We start from the raw sequence: 18,455 nt of genomic DNA, 5'->3' as shown, positions 1-18,455 counted from the left end.
ATATTATTATTTGTATATTTTTTTGGATATGTTTGCCGGTGGAATTGACACCATCTGTTCAGCTTTAGAATGAACATTGGATTGGACAATGACACAACTTTTAAACAATCCAAAATATATGAAGAAACTCCAAAATAAAGTGGGAGAAATATGAAGAGTTAAGAAAACCATACTCGAGGATGACTTGAAAGAAATTTCATATTTAAAAGCTGTAATTAAAGAAATAATGCGCTTACACCCTTCGGCTCTTCTAATTCCTAGAGAATCAACCCAAAATGTCAAAAGTAATGGGTTATGATATAGCAGCGGGCACACAAGTGTTTATAAATACCTGGGCAATTGGCAAGGATCCATTGATATGGGATGAGCCAGAAATGTTCAGACCAGAAAGATTTCTAAACAATTTCACAGACTTGAAAGGACATCATTTTGAGGGAGTTGTTTCCCTCTGGTGCTGGTAGAAAAAGTTGCCCAGGAGCTAAATTTTTAGTGGTTGCTGTTGCGCTTGCATTATCAAATCTAATGTTCATGTTTGACTTGGCATTACCTACTGAAGAAAAAGGAGAGGATTTGGACACAAGTACGTACTGAAACTGCTGGGTTAGTAGTACTCCACAAAAGAATTCCTTTATTTACCTTTAATTTGTATCAATATGTTCAGGTTAGTGTTGGCAGAATAACATCCTAACAGTATGCATGTTCATATGCTAGCTAGTATGAGCAGAATATGATTTTTTTTTAAAGATAATTAAAATTAGAAATAAATTAAAATCATATAAACAGAAAACTCCCCCACCATGGGAAGCACCAACTTTGTGTACAAATATTGTATTCAAATAGGCCTATCGTAGTTTGACAAATTAACATCTTCAAGCCTAACTCCTTGGCGTGTAAGTTAGACTCACTTAACTACTTAAATATCTTTACTTTCATATATTTGATACCTTCAATGAATGCTTCTGTATTTGCTACTTTTAGGATAAAAAAAACTCGTTAGCTCCGTAAAAACTATTAAATGAGATCGATAGACTTTTTAATTTTTGATAATTCTAATAGAATTTAATTTGAGTTATTAAAATAAATTATATTGTTATAACAAAATTGTAACACTGTCATTTGAACAAATTGTTATTTTATTCAGCAAATAAAAGAACTTCACCATCGACCATTAATTAGATGTGAACTGAAAATGCATTTGCAAGAAAAAATTGAAAACATAATTTATATTTCCACATATGGAACATATATTTACGTGTCAACTTTCCCATGTATCGTGACACTAATTATAACCATGTTTTATTTACTTTTCATCTAGTGTTAGACATCATCCATTGGGCTCGAGCCTACCTGCAGACTTGAAAGTTACAGAATCAGTTTCTTTTAGCAGTCTTTCAGGCAGTTAAATGAGCTCCGTAGCTAAATCAACTTCAAGTAATAATAATAATAATAATAATTTCTGTTCAATCAACCACAGAACATGAAATCTGCAAGATCTGAACTGCGCTCTATCAATTAGCTTTCGGGTTTTGATGAGGTGTTAAAAAGCAAGCTTATTGATAGCCACCGAGAATTGAGGTCTCGGGCAAATGGATCAACTCGAGATGATGTTCTTTGAAGTCTCTATGGGAGTACTAAGAGTGTTTGATTGGATGGCTGAAATTTGAATGAAAAGGAAATGAATTTTAGGAAATTGAATTGTAGAAAAAATAAATTTTTAAAAATTAGAAGTTTAACCTGTTTGATTAGTATAATTTTTTACCTGAAAAATGATATTATTTTTTATTTTTTAGTGTTTGATTGATAATATTTTTCATAGAATTTGATTATTTTTTATAAAATTTAATGGTGAAAATGTATTGAAAAATATTAAATTTTGTAAAAAAAATTAAATAATAATGTATTTTAAATTAATTAAATTATTTTCTCAAAAAAATAAAACTACAAAATTATTTTTTTTTGTTTTCGAAAGAAATAATTTATATAAAATATTTTTATTTTTTATTTTTATATATTTATATTTATTAATTATTAAAAATATAAAATATAAATAATTTATAAACCCTCCCCACCCACCTACCCTTCTCCCTAATCTTCCAGCCCGCCACCCACCCCCTGTTTTCAAGAATAATGCTACTTGTAGAGAAAGGTTTAGAGAAAGGTTTACCGAAAATAATAATTTATTTTTAAATTATTTTTTTGGTCATTTTCTCTTATGCTCGCCAGCTGCCCAACTTCACTCTCTCTCTCTCTCTCTCTCTCTCTCTCTTCCACTATCCCTCTCTCTGTTTCACTCACTCACTAACTCACCCACGGACACCCCAACTTCACCCATTCTCTCTTTCTCTCTCGGCCTTGAGGGCGGAAAGCGCCACCGCCATGCTCGCCTTCGTCATCACTTTCTCTGGCTAAGGTCATCGCCGCCTCGCCATAACCGCCCATTCTCCGTCACCGAGCTCCATCGTGAAACAAACCCTTCCCTCTCTCCCAATGTTGGGTTCCAATAATGGCTGGAACCCATCGGCCAGAACCCAGCTGGGTCTCGGCCATCTAAATCCGTATGGGCTCCGACAATATTGAAGCTTTTGTTTTTTTATTTTTTTGCCCCTTTTTTTTAATTTTAAGTTTTCTTTTAACTTCAAACAGTGATTCTGTGAAATTTGGATGCATGTTTAGAGGAAGAGAGCGCAACTGGCACTATTAAATTTATATAAACAATCTGCAGTTGTCAAGATCAAACTAGCTCTCTAGTTCTTACAATTCCTCCACCAACAGTCCAAATATGGTGAGCTCAATCTCTTTTGCAGCCTCCGCCACCAGCTCTCCATCCATTTCTCTCCACCCATTGAGCTCTTTTCTGAAATCCAACTCGACCATCATATCGATGGTCTTAGATTCCACCTCCTTCCACCAAATCAACCTGTCCGAAGCCATCTTCAGAACGGCTTCAGTGCCATCAACCCTGCGATCCTGATTCTCCATAAGTCTAAATCCAAAACTCCTCCTCAACATGCACACAATTAAATAAAAAAATAAATCATTTTTTTATAACTTAAAAAATAAATCAGGTTCTTTATTTTCCATTTCACAACCAAATCATCATCTAAACAAAACAACAGAAGCAAATAGAAAAACTAAAGCAGAAAAAATAAAAATATATAAATATATGTATATACACGCAAAAACAATCTAAATCAGCCACAACTGCCGCTATCGGTGACGGTGGTTTTCAGCGATTAGAGTCAATCACCCGACACATTTATCCACATTGACTCACATATCAAAAAATAAACAAAATCTAACGACTAAATCTACATAGATCTAAGCTTGAACTTTCGACAATGGCGGGTTTCTGTGACCAACGGGTGGGGGGCGATTGGCGGTGGCGCATTTCTGTGGCCAGCTGGAGGGAGGGCAATCTGAGGGTGGGACGATGGCGGTGCTAGCGGGGGGGAGGGCGACGGCGGGCAGTGCTCGCGGCATTGGCAGGGGAGACAGTGGGCGACGACGGTGGCTCCATCCATGAACGACGGCGGTGCGAGCAGTGGTGGCAGGGGTGACGGCGACGGCGATAGCGCTTTCCGCCCTCAAGGCCGAGAGAGAGAGAGAGAGAATGAGTGAAGTTGGGGTGGCCGTGGGTGAGTTGGTGAAACAGAGAAGGATAGTGGAAGAGGGAGAGAGAGTGAGACTGTGAGAGTGAAGTTAGGCAGCTGGCGGGCATAAGAGAGAATGACCAAAAAATAATTTAAAAATAAATTATTATTTTCGAAAAACCTTTCTCTAAACCTTTCTCTACAAGTAGCATTATTCTATTTTCAATTGCCTAAAAACTTTCATCTCTTCTCTCCTCCCAAGGAAATTGATTTCCATGATTTGAAAGAAAATGGTCTCGCATGCCTATTGCAAGGAAAATGATTTTCTTGAAAAAAAATAATTGTCAAACAATGCACAAGTAAAAAATTAGTTAAATTTTTACCTTTTTCATGAAAAAAATTAACTATCAAACACGTCTAAGAAATCTTTCTGGTTTGAACTTTTCAGGCTCATCCCATATAAATGGATCCCTACTAATTGCCCAAGTATTTATGAATACTTGCGTGCCAGCTGCAATTAATATCAGACATAGTCCATTATTTTTTTTTTTTTTTTGAATTACGCCCCATTACTGACGTCCTCAGCCACCTCGCCCCTAGAGTTATTTTAATACTTTGGGTTGATGCTCTAGGAATTAGCGGGATTGGGGGATGCAAGCGCAACGTTTCCTTGATCACACCTCTTTAGATAAGGGAATTTTTCCAAGTCATCCTCATTTACAGCGCGCTTGCCTCACACTTCATTTTGGAGCTTTCTCATGGACTTTGGAATATTTCTTGATAGTTCTATCATCACCAAAGTCGTCTATGGCCCACGGTTAAGGGGGTACAAAGTTTTTTTTTTTTTTTTAGAGTAGTGCTACATTCTCTACCTTCTAATTTTTTAATATTTCTCCATCCCCCACTCAGTCTCTTTCACTGACTATCTTCTAATTTTTTAATATTTCCCTTTTTCCCACTCACTCTTTCTCACAAACTCTCTCCCTCTCAGCTCTGCCTCTCACGAGACCCCTTCTTTCTCAGCCCATTGTTCCCTCTCTCTCTCTCACATTACTCTCTCTTTCTCTTGCCTATTTTTCTCTCCCTCTATCTTTATCTTTCTTTCTCTCATGAACACCTCCTATCTATCTCATTAATTAAACACATTTAATTAATTTTTTATTAATTAAACAAATCTAATTAACTCTCCTCTCTTTATCTTATTAATTAAACACATTAAATTAATTAAATATTTAAATTATAAAATTAAATAATAATTTAATTATAATACATATTCTTTATTAGTGATATTAAATTTTTGTAACTCAATAGATTAAATCATTTGATCAATCTTCATTTGATATTATATTTTACTCTATTATTTTAGAATAAATAAATTACATATTTAAAAAAAATTAATGAGATCCCAAAATATTCTTTTGTATCTTTCGTAAATTTTTATAATTTTAATAAAATTAATTAATTGATAGTTTTTATTTTTTATTTTTTATTTAATTTATATGAAGGGACATATTTGAGAGAAAATTAATCCTAAGCCTTAAAAAACTCAGGATGGTTATCACCCATTCTAAAGCGACAAATGTGGTGTCAATTCCAAGTGAAAGCATATCCGACGACACAACCACAATCATGCATCCTTTTTTTTCACGTGGGAATTGGAGGCTTGGCCCCGGGTGTGGTGTCGGTGAATTTGACAACCGCCAAACAAGAATCACCCACGTGCTGTCCTGTGTGCATGCACAATAAATATCTTCCAGTTTCACTAATTCATTTTTAATCATGTATTCAGAGAATTTATAAAACGTTTTCACGTTTATCACATGCATGCACGTTTGGAAACCATTAGCCTCTCAATAGTTTTTTGTCCATCATCCATTTTAAAACGACATATGTGATAAGAAAATGTTATTTGTATAAATAATTGGATTAGTAAAAGCATAATTAAAGATGTTAACTAATAAAAAATGTCCTCACCCAATTTATTGATTCCGTCTTTAGATAAAGCCCTATCTTCACCACAGATGAAATCCAATCAAGCTTCATGAAACGACGGCAACGGCAATAGAAATGAATGATATGGTGGCGATTTGCAGTGAACGATGAGAACAACGGACAATTTGGCAAGGCGACAGCAGCGGCGATAGGTTTCTCTCTAACTGCTTCAAACCTTCAGCAGACTACAATTGCTTTGCAATTTAGAGTTTACAACTTACAATTCTATTTATATCATATAAATTATAAACTAATTTCATATGTACCGTTATCTATTTTATTTCAACCCTTATAATTTTGACTATTTTTCACATGTATATACTCTATCTATTTTACTTTGTAAGTATTTTTTATTTTATAATTTTTTTTAAATATAATAATAATCAAGAACAATGATTATAGTATCATATTAAGGTGTTCAAGAGAAAATTTTAGTTAAATGAGAAACATGTATATAGATGATGGATTATAATATATTGTTTGATAGACTTAATCCTTTTGACAGTTTTGCTATGTTGCCCGCCACGGGCCCCATTTCCCCAAAATGCACACCCACCCACAATTGAACCCCCCCCCCCCCCCCCCCTCCCTAACACACCCCATACACCCCCCCCCCCCCCCCCCAAACATAGTCTCTGAACATAAATTAATATTATTTAATAATTTAATAAATTAATATAATTTATAAAAAAAATAAACTAATAATAGACTTAACAATTAATTTGTTAAAGGCGTCCCTTTATGTGATTTTATGTAATTTTAAAATTATTATAAATTAACTTTTATTTTTCATTAAAATATGATATTTAAAATTTAAAATATAATTAAAATCTTAAATTTATATTATTTTACGTGTAATTTTATATATAATTCTATTGATTAAATCATGTCAACCCTCGTTTCTCGAGTAAAATTGAACTCATGTGAACCACCCTCAAATTAAATTACGTAACTGAATTATTTTTAATGCAATACTAATTAAATTGAATAAATTAAGGTCTAAACTTAATAACCGTTACATTAAAAAATAATAATTCTTATTATCAAATAGTCACACAATATTCAAAACGCATCACTAACAATATTAACATCCATAACAACTGAAATAGGAAATTACTAATCTTACATCGATTTAAAATAAACTGAACCATCACGGGAAATAATTATTAAAATTGACGTTCACATCTTCATAGTTGTTATTGGTAATACTAGTTAACCCATCGTTATGCGTGTCATCAAAAGAATACAGGGGGTGATATGGGTCATCCAACCTATCCGACCTGAAATGATTGAAAAAAGTAGTAATATGAGATGCGTAACATAACTTGTAAAATGAGTTAAATCAGTTTGGAGAAATAATCTAACAAATACATTACCTATCACGCAATGTCGGGCAAGTCCTCTTGTCCTGGCCACTAACATTACAAATGCGGCATGTTCTGATAGATTGGGACATTACTTTCTCTTTAGATGACTTTAATCGCTTCCCGCACCCTTTCGTTCTAACGGCATTCGGATCATGTACCACTTGGGTCTCCTCGCAGCTTTTGCTCATATTCTTGCTTATCCCAATATTTCTGCCATTGTTACTATCTTGAACCCTAATGTGCAAACTTTCAAATTCATTCAATAGAAAGGTGCTGCGAGCATCTGTTAAAGACGCATCATTGACCAACAATGAAGCCTTGTGTGATAATAACCCATGCCTTGCCATTAAGGATTGACTAGAACCATCATCGACTGATGAACCAGTTAAAGGTTCGTGTGAAGATCCAATCTTTGCATTCTTTGTCCATCTCTTTAAAATATATTTTCCCAGTAACAACAAGACTTGTTTTTTCTTCAAATAGCACAGCATGTGTCGACATGGATAACCGTCAAACTCAAACATTCGACAACTGCATGATATGAAATCATACTCTGGGTGATAAATCAATTCTCGGTGCCTATCAAAATTTTTTCCTTGCTCAAAACGCTCCACGCTATACACCTTAGCATTTACGGAGCTTGATCTCTTTGAACAAATGTAAAAGTTGCTTTGCTCAACTTCCTTCTAGAACAACAAAAATATATGTTTCACGTATATCTGTACCATCTGTTGCTCCAACATAACAACTGAGGTCAACCTAGGTTGTTCATTGAGATCAATATGGTTGGCAACTAATTCCTCGTGGCGTTGATGAGCTAACGCTCTATTGAAACGTGTGATGAAGTCCATGAATGAGTTATTTCTGTTGACATATCTCTTCAAAAAATGAGTGATTGCTCTCAACCCTTTGGCTGCTAGACATTCCTGCACTAAATACATGGTTGACATACGTTGGAACCCATCGATTGCGTATTTCATACATGTTGATCAACCACTCATTGCTGCTAAAATTGGTGGTTTCCATTATCTCGGTCCATCGTTGTTCGAACTCCTCAGACAATTCAGACTGTTTAATAATATTTACCAACCTGTGATACTACTCATTATGCAGCATGGCGTTGATTTTTTCTGAAAACTTGTTCAAAATATGCCATAGACAAAACCGGTGCAGAGTGAATGGCAATAGCATCGAGATAGCCTTTGAAATTGCAGGGTCTTGATCAGTGATTATAACAACAGGGGCCGCTTGGTTTGGCATGGCTTCTAAGAACTTCGAAAACAACCAAACAAATTATTCTATCATCTCATCACTTAACAATCCGCAACCAAAAATAATGGTCTGGCCATGATGGTTTACACCAACAATTGGGGCAAATATCATCAAGTACTTGTTGGTGTTGTAGGTTGTATCAAATACTATGACATCGCCAAAGAAGGCATATGATCTTCTTGACTCAGAATCGACCCAAAAACAACGAAGCATCCTATTGTCCAAGTCTGTATCGTAATCAAAGAAAAAGTTTGGATTTTTTTCTCTCTCAAATGTGAAATGCTCGATTAGTGTTTCAGCGTCATGACCCATTTGTTCCTAACGCAACAAGCTAACATGATTCCTGATATCTTTCTCAATACAACCCATCGATGATGGACCGCCCGACTCTATCTCCATCAATGGCACTTGTTGACATATTGGTATATTGGCTTCCGAAAATTGTTGCGCAAGTGCCTTCCTTGTCGCCGAGATTTTTCGGTGTGATCTTAACAAATGTACTCTACTAGGAGTAGTTAGACCATGGTTGTGTTCCTCCACAAAGTGGCTAACCACCCAACTATTGCCAGTTTGTTGTTTCACCACCGACAATCTAGCATTGCACCCAAGCCATGTATGTCCACGATTTCTTTCGCCAACCCGTGGCACAGCATTTCTACGAGACATTTGATAGGTCTCGTCTGTTTTTCCCTCTTTAGAGCAAATAAATAATTTTCATATAGTTTCACCCGTTTCCTTATTCTTTTTGTTATTTGCAATTCAAGTGCTAAAACTCGCTTCTCGTGCATATACATTGTAAAAAGTGTAAGCCTCCTCGTGTGATTCAAATACCTGGCCAATATTCGGAATTCAACCAATGAAAACTTGAGGAAGATACACATTATCAGAACGTTGTGATTCTATTCCTACAAAAAAAGTTATGCTCTAGTTAAAAATAATACATTAGGACAACACAAGATATATCAATAAATTAACTACAAAGTATGTCTTTAATACTACTAGTAAATGACAATGCTCATTAGACAAAATGAGCGACGTAAAATTTAAGAGATGAAAAAATATAAGTAACATATCAAAAGTGATGGAGTAAAATATATTAAGAAAGGAAGAGAATGAATGTAAATTGCAAGTGAGATTTTGATGCATAGAGTTTCATCGAGGGATGGGGTTTAAATGGGAAAGGAGAATGAGTGGTTCAGGGATTTAATTGGGGGGGGGGGGGGGGGGGTGTTCATAGGGAAGGAGGGCCAAAATAGGGTGGGCAGAAAGATGATGGGGATTGACAGCTATCTAGGAGGAGGGGGAGATAGGGAGTGATTTATTAAAAGATTTTATGGGGAAGGGGTGAGGGGAAATAAGGATGGAGCCAATTATTTGTTTATGTGTGCATGTGCTGGAGGGATCTTGGCTGGGTGTTTGAGGGTGGGGGTCCTGGCTGGGTGATTTGGGGGGGGGGGGGGGGGGGGGGGGGAGGAAACACAATTATTTGCATGTATGACAATTATTTGAAACACAATTATTTGCATGTATGACAATTATTTGCACGCATATGTTATATGTTATTTGAGGGAGGGGTTTACATCTTGGGGTCCTGGCTGGGTGATTGAGAGAGGGAAAAAGGAAGATAATTATTTAGTTTTGATGTGACATGGGAGATAGTTCAAGGGGTGGGGCTGGGCTTGGGGGGGGGGGGGGGGGGGGGGGGTGATCAAGGGGTGTATTATGGGGGGAGGAATAATGAAAAATAATAATTAATTTATAATAATTTTAAAATTATATAAAATCACATAAAGGATATCTTTAATAAATTAATTGTTAAGTTTATTATTAATTTATTTTTTATAAATTATATTAATTTATTAAATAATATTAATTTATGTTCAGAGACTTTGCTGGGGTGGGGGTGTTAGCGGGGTGTGTTAGGGGGGGGGCTCAATTGTGGGCCGGGGGGTGTTCAATTGTGGGCGAGCGTGCATTTTGGGGAGATAGGCCCGCGGCGGGCAACATAGCAAACCTGATCCTTTTGATTGATCAATTGATTTTTGTGATCCATATATATATATATATATATGTATGTGTGTGGTTAATAAGCATTAAATATATTTTTTTTAATAATATATTTATTATAATAAAATTAATTAACAATAAATAGTTAAATTTAAAAAATAAGATATAATAAATATGTATTGTCTGAGAATTAATATATGGTGTTGGTGTGTTTTGTAACATATAATATATAAAATAAAAAAGTTTGTATTCTGTGTATTGTTCAAAATATGTAGAAATTTTCATATCTTTTAGCGGGGTGTGTGGGGGCGGGGGGGGGGGGCTCAATTGTGGGCGGGGGGAGGGGGGGTGTTCAATTGTGGGCGGGCATGCATTTTGGGGAGATAAGCCCGCGGCGGGCAACATAAGTTTGCCCGCAGCGGGCAACATAGCAAACCTGATCCTTTTGATTGATCAATCGATTTTTGTGATCCATATATATATATATATATATGTGTGTGTGGTTAATATGCATTAAATATATCTTTTTTAATAATACATTTATTATAATAAAATTAATTAATAATAAATAGTTAAATTTAAAAAATGAGATATAATAAATATGTATTGTCTGATAATTAATATATGGTGTTGGTGTGTTTTGTAACATATAATATATAAAATAAAAAAATTTGTATTTGTTCAAAATATGTACAAATTTTTATTTTTTTAAATAATTACTATATTTTCATACAATATTATTTATATATATTAATGTAATATTACAACATTCATAATAGTCTTATTTACAAAAAAAAAATCTTATATTTTTTTAATTTACACTTTATCTTACATTTTTATTTTTTACTTTTTTAAAAAAATGTGATCATTTCCTCGTTTCCATTTTCATTTCGTATTTGGAAACGTTTCCCTTTTTATCTTTTTATTTTCATGCAACCTAATTATTGACAATTGTGGTTGACAATTAGAGGGAACTATGTTAATTTTATTTTTAATTTTTTGCTTATGAAAACAAAAATGAGAAGTGACAAGTTTCCAAAACTATCATTGCCACACCATTTTATCAAATTTGTGACTGAAGTTTTAGTAGAATAATACTTTTATTTTAAAAGTAATGAAAATTATTAACAAATAATTAAGATAGTTAGAATTAAGGTCAGATTTTGTCCAGTTGGTAGGTGGGTGGGTGTGTGTGTATATATACAAACCAAAAACTGAATCATCTTTGCTATACATTCAAGAAACCACAAATGTGGTCGAGAGATCAATCCTTCTACTTTTTTCTTTCCATTTTTCTGTTCTTCATCTTCCTTCTCAAATGTTGGATCACCCTTCGAAATCCCAGAAAGAACCTTCCGCCATCTCCCTCAAAGCTTCCGATAATCGGAAATCTGCATCAGCTTGGCATAGTCCCCCACCGCTCGCTCCGTTCGCTGGCTCAGAAACATGGCCCACTGATGCTGCTTCACTTCGGCAGTAACCCGGTTCTTGTCGTCTCCTCCGGCGATGCCGCCCGAGAGATCATGAAAACCAACGACCTCGCCTTCTCCAACAGACCCAAATCCACCGTTACCAGCAAGCTTGTGTATGATTGCAAGGACGTGGTTTTCTCTCCTTACGGGGAGTATTGGCGGCAGATCAGATGCATATGCATGCTCGAGCTTCTCTGCAGCAAGAGGGTGCAGTCATTTCGCGCCGTGAGAGAGGAAGAAACTGCCCTTCTGATTGAGAAGATCATGGGATCTTTCTGCTCTGCCTCTCCCTCGGTGGTGGTGGTGATGAGATTAATTTAACCCGTAGATTCATATTTATCTCTTATATATTCATCATATTCATTGGTTCGAGTCCCATATTTATTCTAACAGATAAATCTAAGCGAAATGTTGGCGGAGCACATCAGTAACGTAGTGTGCAGGGCGGTGCTGGGGAGGAAGTACGACGGCGGCGGCGGAGCAGGAGGACAGAGAAAGTTTAAGAAGATTTTGATGGAGTTTATGGAGCTGTTGGGTGATTTCAATGTGGGGGACTATGTTCCATGGATGCGATGGTTGGGCCATTTGAATGGTTTATATGGTAGAGTTGATAAGGTAACAGAGGAAATTGATACTTTTCTGGAACTTGTAATTCAAGAACACGTGGAGGAAAGAGAGAGAAACGGCGGCAGCAAAGTTACAGGTGAAAGTCGACGTGATTTTGTGGATATTTTGCTTCAAATTCAGAGAGACGACGTTGCTGGTTTTCCACTTCATAAGGATACCGTCAAAGCTATCATCTTGGTAAGGCCTAGGTTTTGGGGGGCGCTATCACAGTGTTTTTCATGACTAATATAAAATACCTATATTGAAGTAATTTTTAAAGTCAAATATATAGCAAAAGATTTTTTTTCTTTTTTTTAATCTTGTGTTTGTCTATAAAAAAAAAATACTTATTTTAGTATTTAAAATAAAAAAATAAAAATACTGCGATGCCTTTAATAAAAAAATTATAAAGCTTTATTTAGGGTAGACCCCTGCAATCTATTTTCTTAATAAACTGTGAATCCGTTATAAATTTTAATTATTAAAGTCAATTTTTAAAATATAATTTAGTACAACAAACTAGTTATGGTAGAATATTGTGATGTCTTTGAATTAAAAATTACAAACATTTATTTATTTAACATTTATGGTATAGTGAAACCAAATAATTTTTCCAAAATTGCTACCTTTTAAATCTTCTTAATTTTCTACTAAACTCAATAAATTAACTATATTTGTACCTTTTCAGGATATGTTTATAGGTGGAGTTGAAACTACATATGCAACTTTAGAGTGGACAATGGCAGAACTCTTGAAAGATCCAAAATCCATGAAGAGACTCCTAAATGAAGTGCGAGAAATAGGAAGAGGCAAGCAAGCAATAATCGAGGATGACTTGAAAAAAATGCCATACTTACAAGCTATAATTAAAGAAATCATGCGTTTACACCCTTCAGGTTCTCTGATTCCTAGAGAATCAACCCAAAATGTGAAAGTAATGGGCTATGATATAACAGCCAATACGCAAGTGCTGATAAACACTTGGGCAATTGGTAGGGACCCATTGGTATGGGATGAGCCTGAAGAGTTCAAACCGGAAAGGTTTTTACACAGCTCAATAGAGCTTAGAGGGCATCATTTTGAGTTGATTCCATTTGGTGCTGGTCGAAGGAGCTGTCCAGGAGCTCAGTTTTCATTGGCTGTTCTTCAGCTTGCATTAGCAAATCTAATGTTGATATTTGACTTCGCATTACCTGCTAGAGAAAGAGCAGAGGAGTTGGACATGAGTGAAATTGCTGGGTCGGTAATCCACAAAAAGCTTCCTTTATTAGTTACTGTAACAATGTGTTCATGCTAGTTGTAGCAGAACATATATATATATATATATATGTGTGTGTGTGTATGTGTGTTTGTGTTATTATGTCTAAATAAATGTTGTATTATGGTGTTCTTGTTCGTGTTATATTGGTTGATCATGTATATAAATGTATTTATTTTACGTACATATGCATTTAAGAGAATTAATTATATTATCAATTAATAAGTCTTTTAGAATGATTATAAAATCACATTTCTATCTTACTTCAATCAATCTAAGTTCCCAAGCAACATAATTGAAAAGTATAACTTGGCTCTCGTTTCACTCAGTGTGTTGATTACTCCTAATTAAGACAATTCTTCCTCAAAATTTAAAAACTAAGACTGCGTTGTCTTTACTATTTTTAAATTATTTTTAATTTTTAATTTTTTTTAAATAATAAAAACGTACTCTCTTTGTTGTTTTTAAAAATATATTTTGAAAAAAAAATTATAAAAAAATTCAAAACAATAAAAAATTATTTTGAATGTTTTCATCCAAAATAAACTCTAAACTCAAAATATATTTATTTATTTATTTTTTCATATTTTATTATTATAATGAAAAAAATATTACAAAATTCATTAACTTTAAAATGTATATATTTTTTAATAATATATTAACATTAGATATTTTTAATTTATTGAATATTCAAATTTATGGAATAAAATATCATTAAAAAAATTTTAAAATTTCAAAGAGAACGTGTTTTTTAATTTTCTGTCTTGATTTTCTGTCTTGAGAAATAGTTTTCAAAATGATAAAGAGAATGCGTTTTCAATTTTCTAAATACAAACTATCAAATAAAAAAATTAAAAATAAATTTAAAACTCAAAATTAAAAAATGAGAAGAACACTGCCTCATACTTCCTTTGACACTAAAGAATCAAAAACAAATTAAAGCTTTGTTTGCATCTCTGCCATACCTAATTTCAAACTAGCAAGTTAATTAGGCTTGAAATTATTATTATATATAGACTACTTGCCGTAGCTAATTAGTATATATAGTAATCTCTATCTAGCCAGTTAATATAATTAGGTTCGAAATCAATGAAGACGTTTTCCATTTGGGAAATTCTATTTACAGCGAATGTTTTACTTTTCGCAGTTATATTTTAATATACCTAAAATATCCTATTTTGAAAACTCATTTTTACCCTTACATTCACTTTCTTCCTCAATCAATTACCCGCCACCCATTCCTTTCAAAACCGCCATCTCTCTCTTCCAAAATGAAGACAATATAACAAAAAACTATCACATCCTATGTATATAATACAACAAAAAAAATATCAATACAACAAAAAATACACACATATATATACATATATATATTAACACAACAAATATATATATATATATACACGCACACAGAAGGAAGCACACAAACATATATATAGATATATATATATATATAGGAAGCTCGGCGGCCGCCGAGCTTCATCAATCACTCCCCTGAACCCTGGAGTTCGGGAAGCTTGAAGCTCCCCGAACTCCAGCTTTCGGGGGACTTTAAGTCCCCCGAACTCCAGCGTTCGGGGGACTTAAAGTCCCCCGAAAGCTGGAGTTCGGGGAGCTTCAAGCTCCCCGAACTCTAGGGCTCGGGGAAGCTCGGCGGCCAGCTTCCTTCCCCTCTCTCTATATATATCTATATGTATGTGTGCGTATATATATATATATATTTGTGTGTATGTGTGTGCGTGTATATATATGTATGTGTGTGTTTATATATATATATATATATGGGATTCTGGGCGTGATTGATGAAGCTCGGCAGCCATGGTCACTAAGCTTCCTTCCTATATATATATCTCTATATGTATGTGTAAGTATATATAAATATATGTTTGTGTGTCTGTGTGCGCGTATATATATATGTATGTGCGTCTTTGCATATATATATATATATATATATATAGTGTGCGATTATTTATTTTCATCTATTTTTTGTGTATTGTGAAACTTGTATTTGTGATTCGAAATTGTTGAGATTTGAAGATATTAAAAAGATGAATGTTTGTGAATGGCTACCTAGCATTCGGGAACGCTAGCCTTCCCCGAATGCTGGAGTTCGGGGAAGCTGGGATTCCTCGAATTCCAGAGTTCGGGGAATTCCAAATTCCCCGAACCCTGGAGTTCGGGAGACATGGTGTTTCCCGAACTTTGGAGTTCGGCAACATGATATTAAATAAAATTTAAGAAGAAATATGTATTTATTTTTTTAAAAAATAAATTATTCAAGTCCAATACTTATATAAAAAAATTAAGTATATAAAAATATGTTAATACAAAATATATTATATTAAAAAAATATGTTAATATAATTTCATAAAATATAAAATATAAAAAAATAAAAGATGTGTTCCTCGAACCCACATATTCGAGAAATCATAGTTAGATAAAAAAAAAAAATTAAGCAAAAAATTATATATTTGTTTTTAAAAAAAAATAAATTATTCGAATCCAATACTTAAATAAAAAATTAAGGATAAAAAAATATGTTAATATAATGTTAATATAAAATATGTTATATAAAAAATATGTTAATAAAATTATATAAAATATAAAAAAATAAAAAATATGTTCCCCGAACCCTGGAGTTCGGGGAACTAACGGATTTGAGTTCGGAAAATCCGTTATTAGATTAAAAAAATTAAGTAAAAAATATATATTTGTTTATATTAAAAATTAAATTATTCTACTACAATACTTAAATAAAAAATTAAGTGTAAAAAAATATATAATATAATATATTATATATTTTAGGAGCCTCCGAACTCTAGAATTTGGAGGCTCCCAGTGCCTCCGAATTCTAGAGTTCGGAGGTAGTAATTTTAATAATAATATTATTATTATTAGTATTATTATCATAACATATATATGTATTATATATAATATATTATATTATATAATATATGAAATAAAAATTGAGAGCCTCCGAACTCCAGATTTCGGAGGCTCCCAGCACCTCCGAACTCCAGAGTTCGGAGGTAGCCAACGCCTCCGAACTCCAGGGTTCGGAGGCATGGGCTACCTCCGAATTCTAGAGTTCGGAGGTACGGGCCATTTCCGAAACCCAGGTTTCGGAAGTGGCCCAACCCTCCGAAATTCAAGTTTCGGAGGCATTGGACGCCTCAGAACCCTAGAGTTCGGAAGCATAGGCCGTCTCCGAACTCCAGGGTTCGGAGGTGGCCAACGCTTCCGAAACCTGGAGTTCGGAGGCGCGGGCTGTTTCCGAAACCTAGGTTTCGGAAGCGGCCCAAGCCTCCGAAATCCAGGTTTCGGAGGCGTAGGTCGCCTCCAAACCCAGTTCGAAGGCCATGCTGCCTCCGGTTCGATGGCGATGACCAATCCGAAACCCAGGCGGCCACCACCTTTGCCTATCGAACCTCTCCCCTTCTAGCCTCCAAGTTCAAACATGTAAAAATTACTAGTGTTATCAGCAAGCGCAGAGCAAAGAGACGCGACTATAGAAAAGCGGATGGCGGTGAATGGCTGTAGAGAAGGGAACGACACGATGTATGAGATATATGAGGGTAATTTTGGAATATAGGTGGCTGCAACAAGTAATAATAGTAGGTGTGAAGAGTATTTGTTAAATTTATTTTAATTATGGTTGCGAAGAGTAAAAAGCTGGTTGCGAATAGAATTTTCTTTCCATTTTGTGGCCAATATTATTATGCAGATCCTTTTTGGACGGGTCATCGATACTGTCTGTTCGTATCAATTATTGATTGACAATGAAAACTGAAAAGACGTAACTTTTGGTACCAAATTGCTTCAATGCAACGATACGTATCTCAAGCCCCCAGGGCTCAGCCCGAGTGGCTCTAGCGCTCTCATTGAAATACTGCAAGTTTGGATGCTCCCAGGTTCGAAATCAAAGGAGCTCGGATCCTGATTTACCCCTCCAATGGTGTGGGGCCGTCGGGTAAAGGTGTCTGCTCTGAACGTTACCAGAACGATACGTATCTCAATCCACACAAAATGATATTATTGGCAGCCATGTTCCATACTGACAGGGACACAGTAACAGTGATAGTGATGTTCACTACAGAACGTAGCGGGGGACAGTGATATTATGCAAATCCAAGCTACCCCTTGTTCTTAATTATTATTATTATTCTTCCCAACAGCTGAGAAATGGAATTGCAGCCCACGATAATACTTAAAAACACTGGGGTGACAGCAATATTATATTGAAGTATTAACATAATAAATTTCGTGAATCATCAACTGGTTAATTTTTGTAGTTATTTAAAGTTTTCAAACATACATATAAACCAACATAAAACATAGCATTTAAAATTTTAAAAGAAAAAAAAATTGAATCCAAAGGGAAGGGGGGTTGGGGTTATGGACTGTCAAATCACACTAAAGGTCACAAAATTTTAGTGTTCTTTTCAATTTGATCACTAAACTTCAATTTTTTACAAATTGATAATAAAACTTTAAAATATTTTACAATATGGTCACTAAAATAATTTTTTTATGATTTTTAACTGAAATTGCTGACGTGGCGATGATGTGACGCTGACGTGGTGATGATGTGGCCATTGCCACGTCAGCAATTTTGGTAAAAAATTATTCAAAAATCACTTTAGTGATCATATTGTAAAATATTTTAAAATTTTATTATCACTTTGTAAGGAATTAAAATTTAGTGATCAAATTGAAAAGTACACAAAAATTTTGTGACCTTTAATATGATTTACCCACCGATTGACACCAAGGGTACAAGGACATATTTTTGTTCATATCAATTGATTGACACTGGGAATGGAACTCATATTTAGATTGATAATGATTGCTGAAATCAAATATATGACCAAGATAAAAAAGTTAAATCACA

The 18,455-nt window shown here is 34.5% G+C and overlaps 1 protein-coding gene across 3 annotated transcripts; it reads left to right on the top strand.

The window, feature by feature from the left end:
* Positions 1-11,440: 11,440 nt before the first annotated feature.
* On the top strand, positions 11,441-13,748 carry LOC127805858 (cytochrome P450 736A117-like). 3 transcript variants are annotated; one of them, XM_052342669.1, is made up of 3 exons: positions 11,441-11,997; positions 12,094-12,504; positions 12,995-13,748. In XM_052342669.1, the coding sequence occupies exons 1-3, from the start codon at positions 11,479-11,481 to the stop codon at positions 13,601-13,603; spliced, it is 1,539 nt and encodes a 512-aa protein (XP_052198629.1). In that variant the 5' UTR covers positions 11,441-11,478; the 3' UTR covers positions 13,604-13,748. The 3 variants fall into 3 exon arrangements, with proteins under 3 accessions (XP_052198629.1, XP_052198628.1, XP_052198627.1); XM_052342668.1 differs by having other exon boundaries at positions 11,441-12,000; XM_052342667.1 differs by having other exon boundaries at positions 11,442-12,003.
* Positions 13,749-18,455: the final 4,707 nt, after the last annotated feature.

This window comes from Diospyros lotus, chromosome 7, assembly GCF_014633365.1.
Source record: "Diospyros lotus cultivar Yz01 chromosome 7, ASM1463336v1, whole genome shotgun sequence".
Taxonomy (NCBI): Eukaryota; Viridiplantae; Streptophyta; class Magnoliopsida; order Ericales; family Ebenaceae; genus Diospyros; species Diospyros lotus.
This window is presented reverse-complemented; position numbering and strand designations above follow the sequence as displayed.

Coding starts and splice junctions, on each gene's coding strand:
- LOC127805858 (XM_052342667.1), top strand. CDS start 11,479: ATGTGGTCGAGAGATCAATCCTTCTACTTTTTTCTTTCCATTTTTCTG. Junction 12,004..12,093: donor CCTCTCCCTCGGTGGTGGTG/GTGATGAGATTA, acceptor TTATTCTAACAG/ATAAATCTAAGCGAAATGTT. Junction 12,505..12,994: donor CCGTCAAAGCTATCATCTTG/GTAAGGCCTAGG, acceptor GTACCTTTTCAG/GATATGTTTATAGGTGGAGT.